General features: G+C 45.4%; 1 protein-coding gene across 1 annotated transcript in view; it reads left to right on the top strand.

Moving 5' to 3' along the window:
- LMF1 (lipase maturation factor 1) overlaps positions 1-25,061 on the top strand; it is a 212,017-nt gene that overhangs the window by 30,646 nt on the left and 156,310 nt on the right. The window contains exon 3 of the mRNA XM_075830593.1: positions 5,834-5,844. Coding sequence (XP_075686708.1) covers positions 5,834-5,844 — 11 coding nt within the window. The remainder of the gene's footprint in view (positions 1-5,833; positions 5,845-25,061) is intronic.

The raw sequence follows: 25,061 nt of genomic DNA, 5'->3' as shown, positions 1-25,061 counted from the left end.
GGAGTGGTGGAAATATATTTGATAGAGTGATGGATTACTACTGGGCGTCCTGACATTATAGGGACGTCTGTACCACCACTTTTTTCCCCATTGGTCTCCTGAAGATTAAAGCTACATTGCGTCGGCAACCTCGGACGTGGGGGACGCGTTGTCATGTATCCGCCATAGACTAGAGTCTATGGAGGGACGCGTGACACGCAGTAAAGTAGGACATTTTTAATTTTTCATGGACCCTTCACACGCACCGTTGAAACAACGGTTGTGTGACCGTCACCATTGAAATACATAAATCCGTGTGTCAGCTGTTTTAACGGCCGTCACACGGGCGTGATACACGCTTGTCTGAATAAGCCCTAACTGATTACTGGCGGTCCCACTGTCGGGACCCCCGCTCTCCTCTTAATCAGTCACCTCAGCAGGGGTAAAGTACTACATCTATGAAACGAATGCACAGGGTCTTCCACAATAGCCACTCTTTGCAGCAGTTCTCCACACTTTGCAGCAGTTCTCCACTCTTTGCAGCAGTTCTCCACACTTTGCAGCAGTTCTCCACTCTTTGCAGCAGTTCTCCACTCTTTGCAGCAGTTCTCCACACTTTGCAGCAGTTCTCCACACTTTGCAGCAGTTCTCCACTTTTTGCACCAGTTCTCCACTCTTTGCAGCGGTTCTCCACTCTTTGCACCAGTTCTCCACTCTTTGCACCAGTTCTCCACTCTTTGCACCGGTTCTCCACTCTTTGCAGCGGTTCTCCACTCTTTGCAGCGGTTCTCCACTCTTTGCAGCGGTTCTCCACTCTTTGCAGCGGTTCTCCACTCTTTGCAGCGGTTCTCCACTCTTTGCAGCAGTTCTCCACTCTTTGCAGCGGTTCTCCACTCTTTGCAGCAGTTCTCCACTCTTTGCAGCAGTTCTCCACTCTTTGCAGCAGTTCTCCACTCTATGCAGCAGTTCTCCACACTTTGCAGCGGTTCTCCACTCTTTGCAGCGGTTCTCCACTCTTTGCAGCGGTTCTCCACTCTTTGCAGCGGTTCTCCACTCTTTGCAGCGGTTCTCCACTCTTTGCAGCGGTTCTCCACACTTTGCAGCGGTTCTCCACACTTTGCAGCGGTTCTCCACTCTTTGCAGCGGTTCTCCACTCTTTGCAGCAGTTCTCCACTCTTTGCAGCAGTTCTCCACTCTTTGCAGCAGTTCTCCACTCTTTGCAGCAGTTCTCCACTCTTTGCAGCAGTTCACCAATCTTTGCAGCAGTTCTCCACTCTTTGCAGCAGTTCTCCACTCTTTGCAGAAGTTCTCCACGCTTTGCAGCAGTTCCCCAATCTTTGCAGCAGTTCTTCACTCTTTGCAGCAGTTCTCCACGCTTTGCAGCAGTTCCCCAATCTTTGCAGCAGTTCTCCACTCTTTGCAGCTGTTCTCCACTCTTTGCAGCAGTTGTCCACTCTTTGCAGCAGTTGTCCACTCTTTGCAGCAGTTGTCCACTCTTTGCAGCAGTTGTCCACTCTTTGCAGCAGTTGTCCACTCTTTGCAGCAGTTGTCCACTCTTTGCAGCAGTTGTCCACTCTTTGCAGCAGTTGTCCACTCTTTGCAGCAGTTCTCCACTCTTTGCAGCAGTTCACCAATCTTTGCAGCAGTTCTCCACTCTTTGCAGCAGTTCTCCACTCTTTGCAGAAGTTCTCCACGCTTTGCAGCAGTTCCCCAATCTTTGCAGCAGTTCTCCACTCTTTGCAGCAGTTCTCCACGCTTTGCAGCAGTTCCCCAATCTTTGCAGCAGTTCTCCACTCTTTGCAGCTGTTCTCCACTCTTTGCAGCAGTTGTCCACTCTTTGCAGCAGTTGTCCACTCTTTGCAGCAGTTGTCCACTCTTTGCAGCAGTTGTCCACTCTTTGCAGCAGTTGTCCACTCTTTGCAGCAGTTGTCCACTCTTTGCAGCAGTTGTCCACTCTTTGCAGCAGTTCTCCACTCTTTGCAGAAGTTCTCCACTCTTTGCAGCAGTTCACCACTCTTTGCAGCAGTTCTCCACTCTTTGCAGCAGTTCTCCACTCTTTGCAGCAGTTCTCCACTCTTTGCAGCAGTTCTCCACTCGTTGCACATGTTCTCCACTCTTTGCAGCAGTTCTCCACTCTTTGCAGCAGTTCACCACTCTTTGCAGCAGTTCTCCACTCTTTGCAGCAGTTCTCCACTCTTTGCAGCAGTTCTCCACACTTTGCAGCAGTTCTCCACTCTTTGCAGCAGTTCTCCATTCTTTGCAGCAGTTCTCCACTCTTTGCAGCAGTTTTCCACACTTTGCAGCAGTTCTCCACTCTTTGCAGCAGTTCTCCACTCTTTGCAGCAGTTCTCCACACTGCAGCAGTTCTCCACTCTTTGCAGCAGTTCTTCACTCTTTGCACCAGTTCTCCACACTTTGCAGCAGTTCTCCACTCTTTGCAGCAGTTCTCCACGCTTTGCAGCAGTTCTCCACTCTTTGCATCGGTTCTCCACTCTTTGCAGCGGTTCTCCACTCTTTGCAGCAGTTCTCCACTCTTTGCAGCAGTTCTCCACACTTTGCAGCAGTTCTCCACTCTTTGCACCGGTTCTCCACTCTTTGCACCGGTTCTCCACTCTTTGCAGCAGTTCTCCACTGTGGCTTATAGGGCGTGTTATTTATTATGGGACCCCTCAAAATGCCCCAAATGGGAAGTAAACTAAGATTTGCAATAATCTTGCAGCAATGGTCCAGTCCGGCTGGTGCAGTAACTTCTGCATTTAGGCACATGCTATGATTTCCGTATTGTCGGGGGCCACACTATTGGACTTTTGCTCTTAATCTCCTATATTCCTAGGTTGGCTGCAGACCCTCGGCGGCAGTATAATGAGCATTGGCGTTCTCAGACACTTCCATGTGTCGCTGTGATTTACATAATAACCGTGATTATAGTCACAGAGCCGATCGTCCTATAAAAGCGCAGACCCTGTGATTTGTCTGACCTCACCTACTTCAGTTTTATTCTGCCCCAGGAGGATTGTCTCAATGTCAAATATTCTAATATGAAAGAAGTTTCCCTGCAATTAGTGAAACATTTCAGCTATAAACCTTAAGGCCCCGTGCACACGAACGTGCTTTTGCGGCCGCAATTCCCCCGAAAATCCACGGGAGACTTGCGGCCCCCTTCATTCCTATGGGGCCATGCAAACGACCGTGGTTTCCACAGTCCGTGCATGGCCCCGGGAGCCCGGACCGCAGAAAGAACGGGCATGTCTTATTACGGCCGTGTTCTGCGGTCCAGGCTCAGAGGAAATAATGGACGCGGCTATGTGCACGGCCTGCGATTTGCGGGCGGCTCGCGGGTGACACTCCGCTGCCGGCCGACCCGAATATTACAGCCGTGCACATGAGGCCTAACCCCAAGAACTAGTCCTAGAGAAGTCAGAAATTCATCCACGATGTTTGAGGTTTGTCTAGAGACTCTAGAGGAATAGAAGCTAAGCAGTATCTGTATTGTCTAAGATAGATAGATAGATGGATGGATGGATGAATGGATGGATGGATGGATGGATGGATGGATGGATATGAGATAGATGGATGGATAGATAGATATGAGATAGATAGATAGATAGATATGAGATAGATAGATTGATAGATATGAGATAGATAGATTGATAGATATGAGATAGATAGATTGATAGATATGAGATAGATAGATTGATAGATGTGAGATAGATAGATAGATAGATAGATAGATAGATAGATAGATAGATAGATAGATAGATAGATAGATAGATAGATAGATAGATATGAGATAGATAGATTGATAGATGTGAGATAGATAGATAGATAGATAGATAGATAGATAGATAGATAGATATGAGATAGATAGATAGATAGATATGAGATAGATAGATTGATAGATATGAGATCGATAGATAGATAGATAGATAGATAGATAGATAGATAGATAGATAGATAGATAGATAGATATGAGATAGATATGAGATAGATATGAGATAGATATGAGATAGATATGAGATAGATAGATAGATAGATAGATAGATAGATAGATAGATAGATAGATAGATAGATAGATAGATAGATAGATAGATAGGAGATAGATAGATAGATAGATAGATAGATATGAGATAGATAGATAGATAGATATGAGATAGATAGATAGATAGATAGATAGATAGACAGACAGATAGATAGATAGATAGATAGATAGATAGATAGATAGATAGATAGGAGATAGATAGATAGATAGATATGAGATAGATAGAGAGATAGATAGATAGATAGATAGATAGATAGATAGATAGATAGATAGATAGATAGATAGATAGATAGATAGATAGATAGATAGATATGAGATAGATAGATAGATATGAGATAGATAGATAGATAGATAGATAGATAGATATGAGATAGATAGGAGATAGATAGATAGATAGATAGATAGAGAGATAGATAGATATGAGATAGATAGATAGATAGATAGATAGATATGAGATAGATAGGAGATAGATAGATAGATAGATAGATAGAGAGATAGATAGATAGATAGATATGAGATAGAAAGAGATATTAAATAGATATTACATATACAGATATGACACTGAGATAGATATTAGATAAAGAAATTATGGCTATTAGAGAAAAAACAGGATGTTTTCATTCAGTGAAAGCAAGAAGAGATATAAAAATTGTATATTGCGCGTAAAGTTATCTTCACGAAAAAAAAAGAAATGTCCCCCCCCCCCTTCTGCTTATTTAAAGAACAGACCAAAATAATCATTGTAAGCGGAGTCGCAGTCTGGATGGTCGGAGTTCTTGCACTCGGGAGAGGATTGGATTTCAAAGATTCATTTCATTATAAACAGGCGGCGCATCTCTGCAGCATCCTGTGCCCACTGCTGATGCCGTCTCCCCTGTCTCCGCGGCTTCCTCTCATAAGTCTGTCTTGGAAAGCTGAATTGCAGTTTCTTGGGGATGGAGAGATATGGTTCATGGACTGTCCTCTGAAGTGGGACCTTCCAGGGTGCACTCACTAATTAATAACACCCCTCCCCCCCCTCCCACGCTGACATGTGTCTCATTTGTGTTTATTTATTAGCAGAGAATTTTATTTTCTTATCAAAAACGAACATGATGAAGGTATTAGATTTGCATGAAGAAGCATTCCCAGTAAATTTAGAGGGGGTTGTATTAGAGAAACATGGCTGCTTTCTACCAGAAACAGCGCCACTCTTATTTATAGACCAGGTTTGGTATTGCAGCTCAGCTCCATTCAAGTGAAAACCAGAGAGCCCATGGACAAGTGCCGCAATTTCTGGCAGAAAGCAGCTATATTTTTCCAAATTTGAGTCGTCCTCTTATGTCAAGTGGTTGGAAAGCTGGGTGACTAGCAATATACGACAGCCGGTCACTACCTCACCACGCGGGATGGGGGTTGGCTGACCTCCATTCTCGACATAGACGCGGGTCCCAGACCTGACCCGCATATATCACACATTTATTACATATCCTGTGGATATGCCATAATAGTCTGTGATGGGAATACCCCTTTAATGAATCCATGATGGAATATGCAAGGGTGCACGTACTATGAAGGACAGCCTCTTCAGGGGTGGGGTCACATGTCAGACCTCCTCCTTTACCTCATGGGCTGGACTATTGTTTTCCACATGAGAGAAACAGGGTTTCATACCAGTTCTGTCCATGAAGGCGTTCTCTGGAGAGGGCATAGCCCCTATAACATACCCGACTGCTTTACTGTATGATGAATCTGTAACTCTAAATATCTCGATTATAATTGTTACATAATGTGACGTTCCTCTAATGAACCTTTCTCTTCTTCCATTTTTTTCAGGTACGCCTTTGGTAAGTGAGAATTCCAGGAATATGAACGTGGGTCTGTATTATCAAAGTATTCTGGGGAAAACGTTGCATGGGACTGATATCATCTGCACTGCAATAGTGCCATAGACCATATATGACCATGACATGCCTGTAAGTAAGGGGTTAAAGGGGCACTCTGGGACTATATTAGTAAAGATCTGGATGTATGCATTGATATCCGTGCCTGGAGCTGCAAACCCTGGGACCTGCCCTTTGGGACTGAATTGCTCACAATATTAATTGAGGTGACTATAGAGAGTAGAATTTTTTTTAACAATTTGATGTTTGTTGTTAAAGGACCAGTCCACTCTCATGTGTGGTGTAGTATAGAGGATCTGTCAGCTCTCCTGTGTGGTGTAGTATAGAGGAGCTGTCAGCTCTCCTGTGTGGTGTAGTATAGAGGATCTGTCAGTTCTCCTGTGTGGTGTAATATAGAGGATATGTCAGTTCTCCTGTGTGGTGTAGTATAGAGGATCTGTCAGTTCTCCTGTGTGGTGTAGTATAGAGGATCTGTCAGCTCTCCTGTGTGGTGTAGTATAGAGGATCTGTCAGCTCTCCTGTGTGGTGTAGTATAGAGGATCTGTCAGCTCTCCTGTGTGGTGTAGTATAGAGGATCTGTCGGTTCTCCTGTGTGGTGTAATATAGAGGATATGTCAGTTCTCCTGTGTGGTGTAGTATAGAGGAGCTGTCAGCTCTCCTGTGTGGTGTAGTATAGAGGATCTGTCAGCTCTCCTGTGTGGTGTGGTGTAGTATAGAGGAGCTGTCAGCTCTCCTGTGTGGTGTAGTATAGAGGATCTGTCAGCTCGCCAGTGTGGTGTAGTATAGAGGATCTGTCGGCTCTCCTGTGTGGTGTAGTATAGAGGAGCTGTCATCTCTCATGTGTGGTGTAGTATAGAGGATCTGTCAGCTCTCCTGTTTGGTGTAGTATATAGGATGTCAGCTCTCCTGTGTGGTGTAGTATAGAGGAGCTGTCTGCTCTCCTGTGTGGTGTAGTATAGAGGAGCTGTCTGCTCTCCTGTGTGGTGTAGTATAGAGGATCTGTCAGCTCGCCAGTGTAGTGTAGTATAGCGGAGCTGTCAGCTCTCCTGTGTGGTGTAGTATAGAGGATCTGTCAGCTCTCCTGTGTGGTGTAGTATAGAGGATCTGTCATCTCTCCTGTGTGGTGTAGTATAGAGGCGCGGTCAGCTCTCCTGTGTGGTGTAGTATAGAGGATCTGTCAGCTCTCCTGTGTGGTGTAGTATAGAGGAGCTGTCAGCTCTCCTGTGTGGTGTAGTATAGAGGATCTGTCAGCTCTCCTGTGTGGTGTAGTATAGAGGATCTGTCAGTTCTCCTGTGTGGTGTAATATAGAGGATATGTCAGTTCTCCTGTGTGGTGTAGTATAGAGGATCTGTCAGTTCTCCTGTGTGGTGTAGTATAGAGGATCTGTCAGCTCTCCTGTGTGGTGTAGTATAGAGGATCTGTCAGCTCTCCTGTGTGGTGTAGTATAGAGGATCTGTCAGCTCTCCTGTGTGGTGTAGTATAGAGGATCTGTCGGTTCTCCTGTGTGGTGTAATATAGAGGATATGTCAGTTCTCCTGTGTGGTGTAGTATAGAGGAGCTGTCAGCTCTCCTGTGTGGTGTAGTATAGAGGATCTGTCAGCTCTCCTGTGTGGTGTGGTGTAGTATAGAGGAGCTGTCAGCTCTCCTGTGTGGTGTAGTATAGAGGATCTGTCAGCTCGCCAGTGTGGTGTAGTATAGAGGATCTGTCGGCTCTCCTGTGTGGTGTAGTATAGAGGAGCTGTCATCTCTCATGTGTGGTGTAGTATAGAGGATCTGTCAGCTCTCCTGTTTGGTGTAGTATATAGGATGTCAGCTCTCCTGTGTGGTGTAGTATAGAGGAGCTGTCTGCTCTCCTGTGTGGTGTAGTATAGAGGAGCTGTCTGCTCTCCTGTGTGGTGTAGTATAGAGGATCTGTCAGCTCGCCAGTGTAGTGTAGTATAGCGGAGCTGTCAGCTCTCCTGTGTGGTGTAGTATAGAGGATCTGTCAGCTCTCCTGTGTGGTGTAGTATAGAGGATCTGTCATCTCTCCTGTGTGGTGTAGTATAGAGGCGCGGTCAGCTCTCCTGTGTGGTGTAGTATAGAGGATCTGTCAGCTCTCCTGTGTGGTGTAGTATAGAGGAGCTGTCAGCTCTCCTGTGTGGTGTAGTATAGAGGAGCTGTCAGCTCTCCTGTGTGGTGTAGTATAGAGGAGCTGTCAGCTCTCCTGTGTGGTGTAGTATAGCGGAGCTGTCAGCTCTCCTGTGTGGTGTAGTATAGCGGAGCTGTCAGCTCTCCTGTGTGGTGAAGTATAGAGGATCTGTCAGTTCTCCTGTGTGGTGTAGTATAGAGGATCTGTCAGCTCTCCTGTGTGGTGTAGTATAGAGGATCTGTCAGCTCTCCTGTGTGGTGTAGTATAGAGGATCTGTCGGCTCTCCTGTGTGGTGTAGTATAGAGGATCTGTCAGTTCTCCTGTGTGGTGTAATATAGAGGATATGTCAGTTCTCCTGTGTGGTGTAGTATAGAGGATCTGTCAGTTCTCCTGTGTGGTGTAGTATAGAGGATCTGTCAGCTCTCCTGTGTGGTGTAGTATAGAGGATCTGTCAGCTCTCCTGTGTGGTGTAGTATAGAGGATCTGTCGGCTCTCCTGTGTGGTGTAGTATAGAGGATCTGTCAGTTCTCCTGTGTGGTGTAGTATAGAGGAGCTGTCATCTCTCATGTGTGGTGTAGTATAGAGGATCTGTCAGCTCTCCTGTGTGGTGTAGTATATAGGATGTCAGCTCTCCTGTGTGGTGTAGTATAGAGGAGCTGTCAGCTCTCCTGTGTGGTGTAGTATAGAGGATCTGTCAGCTCGCCAGTGTAGTGTAGTATAGCGGAGCTGTCAGCTCTCCTGTGTGGTGTAGTATAGGGGATCTGTCAGTTCTCCTGTGTGGTGTAGTATAGAGGATCTGTCAGCTCTCCTGTGTGGTGTAGTATAGAGGAGCTGTCAGCTCTCCTGTGTGGTGTAGTATAGAGGATCTGTCAGCTCTCCTGTGTGGTGTAGTATAGAGGAGCTGTCAGCTCTCCTGTGTGGTGTAGTATAGAGGATCTGTCAGTTCTCCTGTGTGGTGTAGTATAAAGGATCTGTCAGCTCTCCTGTGTGGTGTAGTATAGAGGAGCTGTCAGCTCTCCTGTGTGTAGTATAGAGGAGCTGTCAGCTCTCCTGTGTGGTGTAGTATAGAGGATCTGTCGGCTCTCCTGTGTGGTATAGTATAGAGGATCTGTCAGCTCTCCTGTGTGGTGTAGTATAGAGGATCTGTCAGCTCGCCAGTGTAGTGTAGTATAGCGGAGCTGTCAGCTCTCCTGTGTGGTGTAGTATAGGGGATCTGTGAGCTCTCCTGTGTGGTGTAGTATAGAGGATCTGTCAGCTCTCCTGTGTGGTGTAGTATAGAGGATCTGTCAGCTCTCCTATGTGGTGTAGTATAGAGGATCTGTCAGCTCTCCTGTGTGGTGTAGTATAGAAGATCTGCCAGCTCTCCTGTGTGGTGTAGTATAGCGGAGCTGTCAGCTCTCCTGTGTGGTGTAGTATAGAGGATCTGTCAGTTCTCCTGTGTGGTGTAGTATAGAGGATCTGTCAGCTCTCCTGTGTGGTGTAATATAGAGGATCTGTCAGCTCTCCTGTGTGGTGTAGTATAGAGGATCTGTCAGCTCTCCTGTGAGGTGTAGTATAGAGGATCTGTCGGCTCTCCTGTGTGGTGTAGTATAGAGGATCTGTCAGCTCCCCTGTGTGGTGTAGTATAGAGGATCTGTCGGCTCTCCTGTGTGGTGTAGTATAGAGGAGCTCTCCTGTGTAGTGTAGTATAGAGGAGCTCTCCTGTATGGTGTAGTATAGAGGAGCTCTCCTTTGTGGTGTAGTATAGAGGAGCTCTCCTGTATGGTGTAGTATAGAGGAGCTCTCCTGTGTGGTGTAGTATAGAGGAGCTCTCCTGTATGGTGTAGTATAGAGGAGCTCTCCTGTATGGTGTAGTATAGAGGAGCTCTCCTGTATGGTGTAGTAAAGAGGCGCTCTTCTGTGTGGTGTTGTATAGAGGAGCTCTCCTGTATGGTGTAGTATAGAGGAGCTCTCCTGTATGGTGTAGTATAGAGGAGCTCTCCTGTGTGGTGTAGTACAGAGGAGCTCTCCTGTATGGTGTAGTATAGAGGAGCTCTCCTGTGTGGTGTAGTATAGAGGAGCTCTCCTGTGTGGTGTAGTATAGAGGAGCTCTCCTGTATGGTGTAGTATAGAGGAGCTCTCCTGTGTGGTGTAGTATAGAGGAGCTCTCCTGTGTGGTGTAGTATAGTGGAGCTCTCCTGTGTGGTGTAGTATAGAGGAGCTCTCCTGTGTGGTGTAGTATAGAGGAGCTCTCCTGTGTGGTGTAGTATAGAGGAGCTCTCCTGTGTGGTGTAGTATAGAGGAGCTCTCCTGTGTGGTGTAGTATAGAGGAGCTCTCCTGTGTGGTGTAGTATAGAGGAGCTCTCCTGTGTGGTGTAGTATAGAGGAGCTCTCCTGTGTGGTGTAGTATAGAGGATCTGTCCACTCTCCTGACATGTTTGTTTTGTACATAATTGTCTTCCACATAAAATAACAATTCTGGAGCATTTTTTCTTAGAACTCTGCATTGTTAGATTCCTCTGATGTTCCTCCTGGAAATGAATGAATGAATAACTTGACAACCATTCCTCTTGTCAATAAGGTGTGTCCCTACAAATTCTAACACTACCAGCACTGATTGTACAGAGTCAGATTGTGTAGGGAAACACATTGACAAAGGGGAATGGTTGTCTATTTATTTATACATTCCAGGAGGAATAACAGAGAAACATCACAACAAAGAGTTCTAAGAAAAGATTCTCCAGAATTGTTATTTTATGGGGAATATAAGTATTTACTAAACAGACCTGTCAGGAGAGGTGACGGGTTCTCTATGAATGAAGGACACACATTGAAGATGTTCAGTGCCGCAGCAGATTTATCTTTTGGGTCAGAGTTGATTGCAATGATTGTTTTTATTTTACTTCAGAATTGCACAATTCTATACTTTGGAGTAAGCAGATTTAAAAGCAACAATATATTCACAATCTTGCAACATGTAGGTGCTTTTTCTCTCATCCCAAAACTTGCCGTCTTTCAGTAAGTCTATAAACAAGAAGCAGAAGTTTTCGAGGCTCCTAAAATGTTGCAAAGTTCTAATCAGACGTAGAAATGTGGAAGTGTCGTCTCCCCGGGACAAGGACGAGGCGTCTGCTGGATCTGGAGGGGACTAATCACCCCCCCCCCCCTTCACACTGCCGCGTATCTTCTGGGAACTGGAGACATTATTCTGACATCTTTGTTCTATCTTCGCATTGAAGGTCTGTTCTTAGGATATTCCATCAATGTAGAGTTGGTGGCGGTTCCACCCTTAGCACCACCATTGGTGAGCGGAGCCAGGGGGAATTGGCACTTATTAGGGGGTGCCCGTCCACGTAGCAGTATTGTGCCGCGCAGTCGAGAACCTTGTGGAAAAACTGGCCATTACATGTTCGGACACCATTCTAGCTAGCATTAGTCCTGCACAGTCCCTCTTCAATGAATGGGTGTCCTGAGTTTTCTCAATAGTGACCACACATGGACGGTCCACATGGGCGGTCTGCTCGCCACCAGTCGCCAAGACCGAAACCAGTTTGCTGAGATACGGAATGTCATAAAGTGACTGCTGCCAAGTTGCTTTTCTTCTTCCGAGCTGTCAGAACAGTGCCAATCCAGCTCTGTCATGTCTGGTTGCTAGGGATACAGTGCCTAACAACCACAGTGGTTGTCAGACAGTTAATCTGAAATGCCAGTGACCTGAGACGGGGCAAGGAGACTAGGAAGGACTACACCTTTCTCTTAATTGACGTTTAGGACTTCTATAAATTGGATTGACTACATAAAAGAGCACATGCTGCGTTTCAATGTAACAGTACAGCTTTTGGAATGGACATGGAACTCATGAGAATGTTTTGCTTTGGTTGGAGTTGCCCTTTAAATTTTTCACCCTGTAAATGATCTCACCGAGAGTGGGTTAGATGGGCGCTGCCACCAAGGACATGCAATGCGTACACTTCAGCATCTTTTTTTCCCGTCTTTGGCCGGGCAGATCTTCTGTCTTCGGAGCCGCGTCCTCCTTCACCTGCTTTCCATTTCCTGTTCTTAAAACAATGCATAGTGACTACACGGACACCCTTCGCTTCATCTCCACACTCTTTATAACCAGTGGGACCCCTGTTTTTCTTGTCTTTGGATAAGATGTTCCTCAAGATCGAGATGAATAAGATGTAAATCCGTCTTGGCTTGGGCAAAAGACAGGAAAACCACAATATTATTTGCGTTATGATTTACTTGGAACAGCCAGTCTTCTCATGATGCGTTCGCTTTATCTCGGGGAAGGATTCTTCTGTCTCTCTGAGGTTTGAACGATGGTTGATGAAGACTTCAAAGAACAATGCTTTAAAAGAAGTTCTAAGACCTAGCTTTGTAAGCCGTGTCCCTTCCTGTTCTCCGCAGGAAGACGCTCTTTTGAAATCTTATTTCTTTCTTTTCTTAACCTAATTTGAATATCACTTTTTCCTGTCTCATGTATTCGCCATGTGCCAAACAAAAGGTCTCCATCATCAAAAAAGAAGAAGGGTCCGCGTTGGTGACCTTGTATATTGTTTTTTTATAAAGTCTATGGTGGTGTTTTACTCCGACCCTACTGATGACCAGTCCTGTACTTGAACCTTCCACATAATCGTTTAAAGGATATTTCCACTTTTCACAACGTTGAGACTAGGCCAATTTTTCGTGCTTGAAGGTCAATGATGGATGATCATTCGTGAAAACGGACATGTCTACTTTGCGGTGTCCGTTCACCAGAGTAGTTGGTATGGAGCCCCATAGGTCTACGTTGTGTCCTTGGAGATGTCAACTGATCGACCCGGAGCCAAGTGAACCAAACTTAGATCACCATTAAACCCTATAGGGGTCTAAGTTTGCTTTACTTGTACCACGGGGTCTTAGGTCTGTAATACGGACGCAAAAAAAATCTGCATTACGGCCATCTAAATGAGGCCTTATGGTCATCTTTAGGACTATCTTTTGTTCCGTCACGATCACCATGTTTGTAAGCATGGCTGCCTATAGAAGAAGCTTATCATATCATCGAGGAGGGAAAGGACAGGACACGTTGGATTTTTCCCCGTCCGCGACTTATATTTCACAGAGAAAAGTGGCATTGAGTATCCGGAAATCGCTTATCTCCTCTTAAAGAAATATGTATTTTTTTGGCCAGGCCCAATGTCGGGGTTGATAGCGGTCCCCAGAAGAGCTATCGAATGACTATGGCCAGCTTTAATTGCTAAATATCCTGTACATGGACACTTGCTTCCCAGTGTTTTCAATCAAGTCTATACCACTCACCAGAATTGGTGACTTACATATTCCCGGTGACCTCGTGCCCTCCCCTCTGTTAAATTCATGCTCTCAGAACAGCTTAATGAGGGGTTTACTGGTCCAATTGGATGTTTTTATTAAAACCCATTAGTGCACTGAAGCAGTCCGCCTGAAGGAAGCAATTAGCTCAAAGTAAGTGAGGTTGGAGATTTCCCGAGTTGTAGCAGAAACGTCCCCCCACCATGTTCCCCTTAAACTATTCCAGACAAACAGCGCTCCACGACCAGGCCCCGGCAGCTTCATGAGGATGGAGGGTCTCCGCGCTTCCTACAATATAAACCGTCTGTACGTGGAGTCTACGCGTTTATCGTGTCGTGTTAAAGGGGGCGCTTAAATGTGAAATTGGCCACCGTGCCTGGTACATTAAACATTCGCCCCGGTCACGTGGAAAAATCCTTATGAGCGCTGATGGAATTAGGTTACATACGTAGGTGGTGGAAGAGTAATATTTTATCTTTTCAAGATTCAAGACTAAAATTTACTTTTTCTATCATTGATTCCAATTCAGTCAGTACCCGGCAAATTTCGGCAGGACCGGACGTCAATCTAATGGGTATTGGATGTTCGGTCGACGCGCGTTCGGCAGGTGTCGGGGTAAAAAAGGATCGGCATATTGGATTTCAACATGCCCGATCCTTTGTTCTCAAGGGAGACAACCCACCGTCAGAGTTGTCTGGCAGCGGATTATTCCTCTGTCTCCATTGAGAACTCATTCATACTCCGCCAAACCGAGCGAGTATGGGGGGGCGGGTGGCGGAAGGAACGAGCCAGTCGAAAAGTGTTTGTTCGACATCCATTGATGGTGTATGTCCACCTCTACATAGGCTGTAATCTTCTGCAGGTCTCCAGCGTGTAATATTCAGCTTCATGTTTGGATAGAAAATGGGGGGCCCGTGCCGCTGGGATCTCCTGGGATTAGTTGTTGTTGTTGCCGGCTGGGGCTGAGTAGCCAAATGTAGTCCATTAAAGTCATTGTAATACATGGACGCACCTGATCTGCCGGAGTAGGGGCTCTCCACTCTCTGACTAGTATAGGGGGGGACCCGAATGTGGGATAGGGCACATGTATAATAGGGCCTACGGATAGTGGTTGTCCAAAGCGTACAACCCCCATTAATGATCCACCAAATTATCAACCAGTGGGACACAACGGGTTAATAGGTTTGGCAAAGTGAGTCGAAATCTCAACGTAAACATTCAGCCAACGTCTACCATAGTCGAGCGGATTGAAAATGAGAGACTGGGATTGAATCCATCATCTCTAGTGGTAATGATGCCCCCCATAAATCATTAACTTGGTTTTGGATGGGGGAAAAAAACAACTTGTATCTGTTAATCCCGTCCATTACAAGGACCCCAACCAAATAATAATACATCTATATTTTCAATGTCCCTACTCCGCTTTTTGCCCCCCCCCTTTCATTATTACAATAAGCCCATAATGATTTTGCGCTCCAATGCCCGGGGTTCCTTAATCCGGCTCTGCGTGAGACATACAAGTATTTTGGGGGAGATTGGACGAGTCTTAATGTGTCTCACCCCGGCCGCTGATGCAGAGCTCAGCTATGTTCGCCTCACACTACATCTCAGATTTATGTCTCTCTTATTAGCCTGTCTGCTGACCTGGTCAGACTCCACGTAAAATAGGATTGCAGTAATTTATAACCAGTGATTAGAGGCATGTGCACGACTAAAGGCCTGGGGGGGGGGGGGCCCGATCCTACGATGGAAACACCAAGCCACTAATTTCCGCAAGTCGGACCCCGCTTGTGGCTATTTCCCCTGCTCCAACTGATTGGGATAAGGTGATCTAACCGCATTGTGGTGCGTTACAGGATTCTGATGTAATGGTAAATGGGCTAACTGGGAGAGCTGTCCGACGTACGGCCCCGTTCATCGTCTACATTAATACGAACAGCATGGAAGATGTTAGAATGGGGGTGGGGGGGCATGAATCATGTTTTGGGGGCAACATGCTGTGAAACCTTCTCCCCAATAAATATAAGTACTTGAGTCGTCCTTATTCCAATGCAGCTTTGTGTCATATCCCACTCTGGGAAAGCTGGGTGGACCCTATACAGCTACTATTGTAGGTCCCACAAGGCTTATTATCCAGCTTTCCTAGATCCTGAAGGGGAAATCTGCCTGATATTGTATCACTCCATGTGTCAGGGAAAGCTGGCTAGCAACCACTGTGGACCATATCAGTTGTGGGTTTTTTTTTAATGGGAAAATGTTTATTAATAAATAGCGGAGTAATCTGAGCAAAAAGTCGTTTTGTAGGCAAGGCTTAAAGGGGTTGTCCACTTCGGACAATCCCTTTTAATTATAAGGTAAGCCAATCACAGGGGGTTCTGCTGCTGGGACAACTAGCATTCAGGGCAACTAAAGTGTAGGTGTTGAATTTCCCTGCAGCTCCCCCACAGGAGAAATCAAGCATTGCATAGTTGTCATTGAAATCAATATGCTGTCCATGTAATGGACGACCATCCCGGGTCCTCCAGAGAGAGTGACACTCTTTGTAGCCGCTCTGGCTAAGAAATGAGGGTCCTGATAGGGGGACCGCCTTCTATTAACTCCGAATTCACTAATAGGGTCCCGGTCCCAGCATTTTTTCAATTTCTTTCTGTACATTTAAAACGAGAAACATCCTCTAAACCCGAGCAGCACAGAAACATTTTATTCTGATCAAATCTAAAATAACAAAAATGAAAAAAGAAAACTGATTTGTAAGTTATATCTAATAAAATCAAAAAGATGAAATGAAAGAAATATGTAGCCCCCCCCCCCTCTCTCCCGCTCTTGGCACGCGTCACATTACTCCACCGTCGAGATCCATAGTGTGAAACTGGCACCATGCCCTCCTGCCCCGTCCACCTCGAGGTTAACGTCTAACTTCAGAAAGCTGCTCTGCATTTCAAGAGCAGGAACTCCGAGTACTGAGAAATGGTAATTTGCAATGCCCCGAAGCCGAGAATATGCTAAATATTCTGAATATATCAAGGCTAAATAGCCCCGTGTTGCTAGGCCCAATTTCCGCTGAAGGGAAACATGTTCTTCCCCGTTGCAGCTCCATTAGGCTGAGCGAGGCCATTACCACGGCATTTTCTTTCAGCCTGGCCCCGTGGCACCTGTATGGACTTAAGCCATCTGCACGGAGGAAGTTTGGTTGTCACGGCAACGGGACTTTAAAAAGTACCATGACAAAAGCAGAATAGGCCGAAGGGTCAGTGTGGTGGGTGTGCCGGTCATAGGGGTCACTTCCTTTCCACCCCCCCCCCCTTTAATAAGGACGTGGAGAAGAATATGCAAAACATTACGGCTACAGGGCTCCATTGCTTAATGTGGTAAGCAGATTGCCATGCTGCAATAATGGGGAGATTGTGCCTCCGGTATTAATAACTCCCATAATTTTATAGTTCATGTTGAGACGAGCCACCATGGCTTTCTTACTCATATTTCTAGCTATTTACTTCCAGGCGGTCATGGATCATAAAATTCAGTGTAAAACCTAATAGGAGGTATCACAGAAAGAGAAGGGGAGGAGAGAGCAGGGGCTATGCATTTCTAGGAAGCCCGGGCGACTCGGTGACTAAATGATAGCTACGTAGCCGGTCAAAATGGCTGCTGTCTCCTAGTTACGTCTTGACCCTGCTACAAGAGGAAAGAGCATCACTGGGCTGACATAGGAAGAAAACCGCAGACAGTGATAGAACAAGGCTATGTTCACACGGCTGTAAAATACGGAGCTGTTATCCAGGGAAAACAGCCTCTGATTTTCAGCTGTTTTTTGCAGACGTTTTTTGAGCTGTTTTTCTATTGACACAATGAAAAACGGCTCAATAAGTGACATGTACTTCTTTGTACGCGCTGTTTTGTCAAACGGACACGTAAAAAAAAACGCCCCGTCACGACGAAACGCTGTTTTCCCCATTGAAATCAACGAGTAGATGTTTGGAGGCGTTCAGCTTCCGCTTTTTCAGGGGTTTATCGGGCCGTTTACGGCTTGAAAAACGGCTGAAAATAAGCCGCGTGAACATACCCCAAGAAAAGAGCTCAGCACAGATTAGTTTTAAAGGGGCTGTTCAAGATTAGAAAAACAGCGCCACACCTGTCTATTGGTTGTGTGTGGTATTGCCAAAACGCACAGTGTGAACCCAGCCCTAATATTTTGGCCAATCGGTGTAAATATATATATATTTGTATAGGGAGAGCGCTGCGTCCAGGATCGTACATTGACAAGCCGTCATTGCACCACCTTGTTATACTCCTTCTTTCTTACACGTCCGGTAAAACGACGGGCTCCAGAGTTAATAGGGTCCGGTTGCGACTGCCTCCTATGCAACCCCTATAGCTGCGGCACCGATGCCCCACATCGTCCGGGTGTTGCGATACTTGAATGAAATGAAGACGTCTGTATCCAGCCACCTACCCGGGTACCATGTCCTGCCGCTGTGGGGGCTGTAACGCTGGTAAATCCCGCATTGTTACCTTATTCCCCAGGAGATGCAGATATTCTTTGCACACTGTGGGAATGTTTTCTCCGTGGCGCACATTTCCTCTGGGTACATGATATGGAGCCGTCATCGCTCTGAAACGCTCTTTGTCTCGCCGTGCAGGATGAAGGTTTTGCTCGCATTGAACGCCCACAGATTGCCCTCTGCCATTGATACCGGGTTCTAGGCCTCCCTTTTATTTGCCACTACAAAGAATGACCCAGTCCAGCTACCTCTACCCTCCAACACCCAGGTGGACTTTAAAGCCACGGGCTGACATCAGTCCACTGTCTGCTCAGTCTTTGTTCCTTGGGGTGGGTGAGAGGGGAGAGTCTTAAAAAAAAAAAAGCCTATAGGGCAAAATTAAAAAGTTTTTTCTTTTTCTTTTTTTTTTTTTTTTTAAAGGGGACATTACTCAACATTTGCTTCCAGAATATTTGCTTTGCATTGATGGCAGGAAGTGTATTGTATATAGTAATATAAGTACAGGATCAGTACAGTTGTCTGGAATAGGTAGTTAAATAAAGCAAGAAAAATAAAAAGTACATTTTTGCATCACCCCAAGTTTATGTCTTGAATTATGAATGTGATTGGTGTGTTGAGCTCATCGTGTCCGCACTTCCATCCATCCCCACCACTATGTAGAGACGTGACGGCTCCGCAGATACTGGATTCTTGAAGGGAAGTGTCAGATTGTAGGGTCTCTGAAGAGGCTGTTGGTGCAGTAATGGCTTTACAAGCTGCTCTGACACCTGTGTAACAGGACGGCACCCAGCAGGCTCCATGTGTCCCGTCTACTGGAGAGATTACAACAGGTTCCCGGAAGATGGTGTCCAACCGTACCAAGTCCTCAGGCCCATGTGTCCAGGTCCTGCTTCCCTCCAATAAACCCCTCCGAGCGCCCCCCACCTGCCCCGAGTCACTACACCTGTGAGGATGTCTAATATAGATACAGGGACCACCAGAAGTCCCAGAATACAACACATCTCATATAATGTATATATAACTAATATCTAATCTAGCTGGCCCAGAAATGTCACCCCATCAGCCAAGACCTCTATTACTAAGCAGTGATCAATATATTTTCTGTCTAGCTATCTGTACCCCAAGTGTCAGTGTATCATTATCCTGTACCCCAAGTGTCAGTGTATCATTATCCTGTACCCCAAGTGTCAGTGTATCATTATCCTGTACCCCAAGTGTCAGTGTATCATTATCCTGTACCCCAAGTGTCAGTGTATCATTATCCTGTACCCCAAGTGTCAGTGTATCATTATCCTGTACCCCAAGTGTCAGTGTATCATTATCCTGTACCCCAAGTGTCAGTGTATCATTATCCTGTACCCCAAGTGTCAGTGTATCATTATCCTGTACCCCAAGTGTCAGTGTATCATTATCCTGTATCCCGAGTGTCAGTGTATCATTATCCTGTACCCCAAGTGTCAGTGTATCATTATCCTGTACCCCAAGTGTCAGTGTATCATTATCCTGTACCCCAAGTGTCAGTGTATCATTATCCTGTACCCCAAGTGTCAGTGTCAGTGTATCATTATCCTGTACCCCAAGTGTCAGTGTATCATTATCCTGCACCCCAAGTGTCAGTGTATCATTATCCTGTACCCCAAGTGTCAGTGTATCATTATCCTGTACCCCAAGTGTCAGTGTGTCATTGTCCTGTACCCCAAGTGTCAGGGTATCATTATCCTGTACCCCAAGTGTCAGTGTATCATTATCCTGTACCCCAAGTGTCAGTGTATCATTATCCTGCACCCCAAGTGTCAGTGTATCATTATCCTGTACCCCAAGTGTCAGTGTATCATTATCCTGTACCCCAAGTGTCAGTGTATCATTATCCTGTACCCCAAGTGTCAGTGTATCGTTATCCTGTACCCCAGGTGTCAGTGTATCATTATCCTGTACCCCAAGTGTCAGTGTATCATTATCCTGTATCCCAAGTGTCAGTGTGTCATTATCCTGTACCCCAAGTGTCAGTGTCATTATCCTGTACCCCAAGTGTCAGTGTATCATTATCCTGTACCCCAAGTGTCAGTGTATCATTATCCTGTACCCCAAGTGTCAGTGTATCATTATCCTGTACCCCAAGTGTCAGTGTATCGTTATCCTGTACCCCAGGTGTCAGTGTATCATTATCCTGTACCCCAAGTGTCAGTGTATCGTTATCCTGTACCCCAGGTGTCAGTGTATCATTATCCTGTACCCCAAGTGTCAGTGTGTCATTATCCTGTATGCCAAGTGTCAGTGTATCATTATCCTGTACCCCAAGTGTCAGTGTATCATTATCCTGTATCCCAAGTGTCAGTGTGTCATTATCCTGTACCCCAAGTGTCAGTGTGTCATTATCCTGTATGCCAAGTGTCAGTGTATCATTATCCTGTACCCCAAGTGTCAGTGTGTCATTATCCTGTATGCCAAGTGTCAGTGTATCATTATCCTGTACCCCAAGTGTCAGTGTATCATTATCCTGTACCCCAAGTGTCAGTGTATCATTATCCTGTACCCCAAGTGTCAGTGTATCATTATCCTGTATCCCAAGTGTCAGTGTATCATTATCCTGTACCCCAAGTGTCAGTGTATCATTATCCTGTACCCCAAGTGTCAGTGTATCATTATCCTGTACCCCAAGTGTCAGTGTATCATTATCCTGTACCCCAAGTGTCAGTGTATCATTATCCTGTACCCCATGTGTCAGTGTATCATTATCCTGTACCCCAAGTGTCAGTGTATCATTATCCTGTACCCCAAGTGTCAGTGTCATTATCCTGTACCCCAAGTGTCAGTGTCATTATCCTGTACCCCAAGTGTCAGTGTGTCATTATCCTGTACCCCAAGTGTCAGTGTATCATTATCCTGTACCCCAAGTGTCAGTGTATCATTATCCTGTACCCCAGGTGTCAGTGTATCATTATCCTGTACCCCAGGTGTCAGTGTATCATTATCCTGTACCCCAAGTGTCAGTGTATCATTATCCTGTACCCCAAGTGTCAGTGTCTCATTATCCTGTATCCCAAGTGTCAGTGTATCATTATCCTGTACCCCAAGTGTCAGTGTATCATTATCCTGTACCCCAAGTGTCAGTGTATCATTATCCTGTATCCCAAGTGTCAGTGTGTCATTATCCTGTACCCCAAGTGTCAGTGTATCATTATCCTGTACCCCAAGTGTCAGTGTATCATTATCCTGCACCCCAAGTGTCAGTGTATCATTATCCTGTACCCCAAGTGTCAGTGTATCATTATCCTGTATCCCAAGTGTCAGTGTATCATTATCCTGTACCCCATGTGTCAGTGTATCATTATCCTGTACCCCAAGTGTCAGTGTATCATTATCCTGTACCCCAAGTGTCAGTGTCATTATCCTGTACCCCAAGTGTCAGTGTCATTATCCTGTACCCCAAGTGTCAGTGTATCATTATCCTGTACCCCAAGTGTCAGTGTATCATTATCCTGTACCCCAGGTGTCAGTGTATCATTATCCTGTACCCCAAGTGTCAGTGTCATTATCCTGTACCCCAAGTGTCAGTGTCATTATCCTGTACCCCAAGTGTCAGTGTGTCATTATCCTGTACCCCAAGTGTCAGTGTATCATTATCCTGTACCCCAAGTGTCAGTGTATCATTATCCTGTACCCCAGGTGTCAGTGTATCATTATCCTGTACCCCAGGTGTCAGTGTATCATTATCCTGTACCCCAGGTGTCAGTGTATCATTATCCTGTACCCCAAGTGTCAGTGTATCATTATCCTGTACCCCAGGTGTCAGTGTATCATTGTCCTGTACCCCAGGTGTCAGTGTATCATTATCCTGTACCCCAAGTGTCAGTGTATCATTATCCTGTACCCCAGGTGTCAGTGTATCATTATCCTGTACCCCAAGTGTCAGTGTGTCATTATCCTGTACCCCAGGTGTCAGTGTATCATTATCCTGTACCCCAAGTGTCAGTGTATCATTATCCTGTACCCCAGGTGTCAGTGTATCATTATCCTGTACCCCAAGTGTCAGTGTGTCATTATCCTGTACCCCAAGTGTCAGTGTCATTATCCTGTACCCCAAGTGTCAGTGTGTCATTATCCTGTACCCCAAGTGTCAGTGTATCATTATCCTGTACCCCAGGTGTCAGTGTATCATTATCCTGTACCCCAAGTGTCAGTGTATCATTATCCTGTACCCCAAGTGTCAGTGTATCATTATCCTGTACCCCAAGTGTCAGTGTGTCATTATCCTGTACCCCAAGTGTCAGTGTATCATTATCCTGTACCCCAGGTGTCAGTGTATCATTATCCTGTACCCCAGGTGTCAGTGTATCATTATCCTGTACCCCAAGTGTCAGTGTATCATTATCCTGTACCCCAAGTGTCAGTGTATCATTATCCTGTACCCCAAGTGTCAGTGTATCATTATCCTGTACCCCAAGTGTCAGTGTATCATTATCCTGTACCCCAGGTGTCAGTGTATCATTATCCTGTACCCCAGGTGTCAGTGTATCATTATCCTGTACCCCAAGTGTCAGTGTATCATTATCCTGTACCCCAGGTGTCAGTGTATCATTATCCTGTACCCCAGGTGTCAGTGTATCATTATCCTGTACCCCAAGTGTCAGTGTATCATTATCCTGTACCCCAAGTGTCAGTGTATCATTATCCTGTACCCCAGGTGTCAGTGTATCATTATCCTGTACCCCAGGTGTCAGTGTATCATTATCCTGTACCCCAAGTGTCAGTGTATCATTATCCTGTACCCCAAGTGTCAGTGTATCATTATCCTGTACCCCAGGTGTCAGTGTATCATTATCCTGTACCCCAAGTGTCAGTGTATCATTATCCTGTACCCCAGGTGTCAGTGTATCATTATAAAGTACAGTAGAATACGTGTGGCGCGATTTTCAAAACCTCATCCGAATGTAGCGGAATAAATCCATGTGGAATTGAGGATTGTCAAATGTTTGGTGATTTTCTCTGTGGATTTCACCCTTTCTACAGTAAATCGCAGCAAAATTTACATGCAACACGTGGATTTTGCTGTGGAATCACCTCAGACTTGCGCCGAAAACTGCAGCATATTTTTTACGCTACGTAAATCTAAACTAATATTGTGAGTCATTCCGGATTCCTGTCCGTCACAGCCGCAGATGATTGCACAGAAGCGATGGCGGCTCCGGGGTCTGCAGGTAGCACAATGTCATCGCTCTGCTGACAAGCTCATTAATTGATACTGATCTGTCAAAGTGACAGACGCCTTCATCAGAGCGGGGGAGGGGAGAGGCATACGCAATCCATTAGTGGGGTGATTAAAAAGATAAAACCTCTTTCTGAATCATCTGCACCTACTCACAGCCCGGGATCTATTCCCAGAACACCCAGGAGGCAGCGGAAAAAACTTCTCTACTTCTTTGTAAAGTTTTAGTTCGGAGCTTCAGCCCGATCCTAGATAATCACAAAAATCACAAACATTCCGAGACGTCTTGTGCTTGATGAGGAGCGCGCGGCGATGGTCATGAACCTGTTCCACCCAGCTTTTCTAGAGTCCTGAACAGCATTTTATGGCAACAAGTGATAAATGCCCTCATAAATGAGCAGATTTGCCATTCAGGGGTCACGGAAAGCTGGGTGACCGAGACCTTGCCCCCTTTTCTTCTTATCTAGATATATAATACATTTTGGATATTGGTAAATACATTTCACCAGACCAGGATGTATATAGCTGACCGGTCTATACTGTGCTGTATATAGTATGGGCCGTATTATGGGAACACCCCGCAGCTTTTATCCCAGTGTAGGTCAAGGGAGAAGGCACCCAGTCGATGAAAGGAGTGGAGCGTCACACTGACTGACAGTACGGCAGGGATGGGGTTAATAGGGTATTGGGGGTGACAGGGAGGCGCAGCGCCATCCAGCACCGGGAGATCCTCTTATTTATATCTCCCTTTGCCCGGGTCCAGCAGTGACAATAGGGACCTTTGTGCCTCTCCGTGCAGCTGCCAGGGCTACAGCCTCCCATGTTACTGCTGCAAATAGGAGCAGGTGGGTCAACAGCCCAAGACCCTTTACTTCCCAGACCGATCAGCCGTGCCGGAGGGGAGAGCGGCTTCTTCCAGGTTCTGGTGGGAAACACATTACACCGGTTACTGGGAGAAGCGGCTTTTATCATCAAACCCAAGCGACATCTGTCACCCCCCCCCCCCCCCATAACCACCCCACATGTAGAGAATCAACCACTTCAATAAATACCCTCTACATGATGAAGATGGTTGATTTGTACAGATGTAGCAGAGCTGAACATGGTACAGATCGCGATATCCTAAATGACAAACTTAGCTCTGCTACATGTGTATGCGTTTTTGCATTACGGCCGGAATCACACCATGCAGTTTTTGTGCAGATTTTGAGCCAAAGCCAGAAGTGCCTCATACAGCAAGGAAATGTATAAAGTCCTTCCTGTATATTACCCATTACCTTCGGATCATCTATCTATCTATCTATCTATCTATCTATCTATCTATCTATCTATCTATCTATCTATCTATCTATCTATCTCATATCTATCTATCTATCTCATATCTATCTATCTATCTCATATCTATCTATCTATCTATCTCATATCTATCTATCTCATATCCATCTATCTATCTATCTCATATCTATCTATCTATCTATCTCATATCTATCTATCTATCTATCTATCTATCTATCTATCTATCTATCTATCTATCTATCTATCTATCTAATATCTATCTATCTATCTATCTATCTATCTATCTATCTATCTATCTATCTATCTATCTATCTATCTATCTATCTATCTATCTATCTATCTATCTCATATCTATCTATCTATCTATCTATCTATCTATCTATCTATCTATCTATCTATCTATCTATCTATCTATCTATCTATCTATCTATCTATCTATCTCTATGTCTATCTATCTATCTATCTGTCTGTCTGTCTGTCTGTCTGTCTATCTATCCTTATATTTTCCATATACTATTACACTGACATGTCGGATTAGAACAGTTATTTGGAAATATGAGATGATTAGCGCCGCATAACATTCTCTATGCAAATCCCTCTTCTCCAGCCGTCAGCACTTCAGGGGTTAATGGGTCCCGGTGACAGTTCTGGCCGCCAGTCTCGGTTATACGGCCGCCGCTGTGTTTTGCCTTTCAAAGCAGCTTCTTTTTTATCAACTTACCTGGAATC

This window comes from Rhinoderma darwinii, chromosome 6 (genome assembly GCF_050947455.1).
Source record: "Rhinoderma darwinii isolate aRhiDar2 chromosome 6, aRhiDar2.hap1, whole genome shotgun sequence".
Classification (NCBI taxonomy): Eukaryota; Metazoa; Chordata; class Amphibia; order Anura; family Rhinodermatidae; genus Rhinoderma; species Rhinoderma darwinii.
The sequence above is the reverse complement of the archived record's forward strand: the minus strand, read 5'-3'. Positions and strand labels throughout refer to the sequence as shown.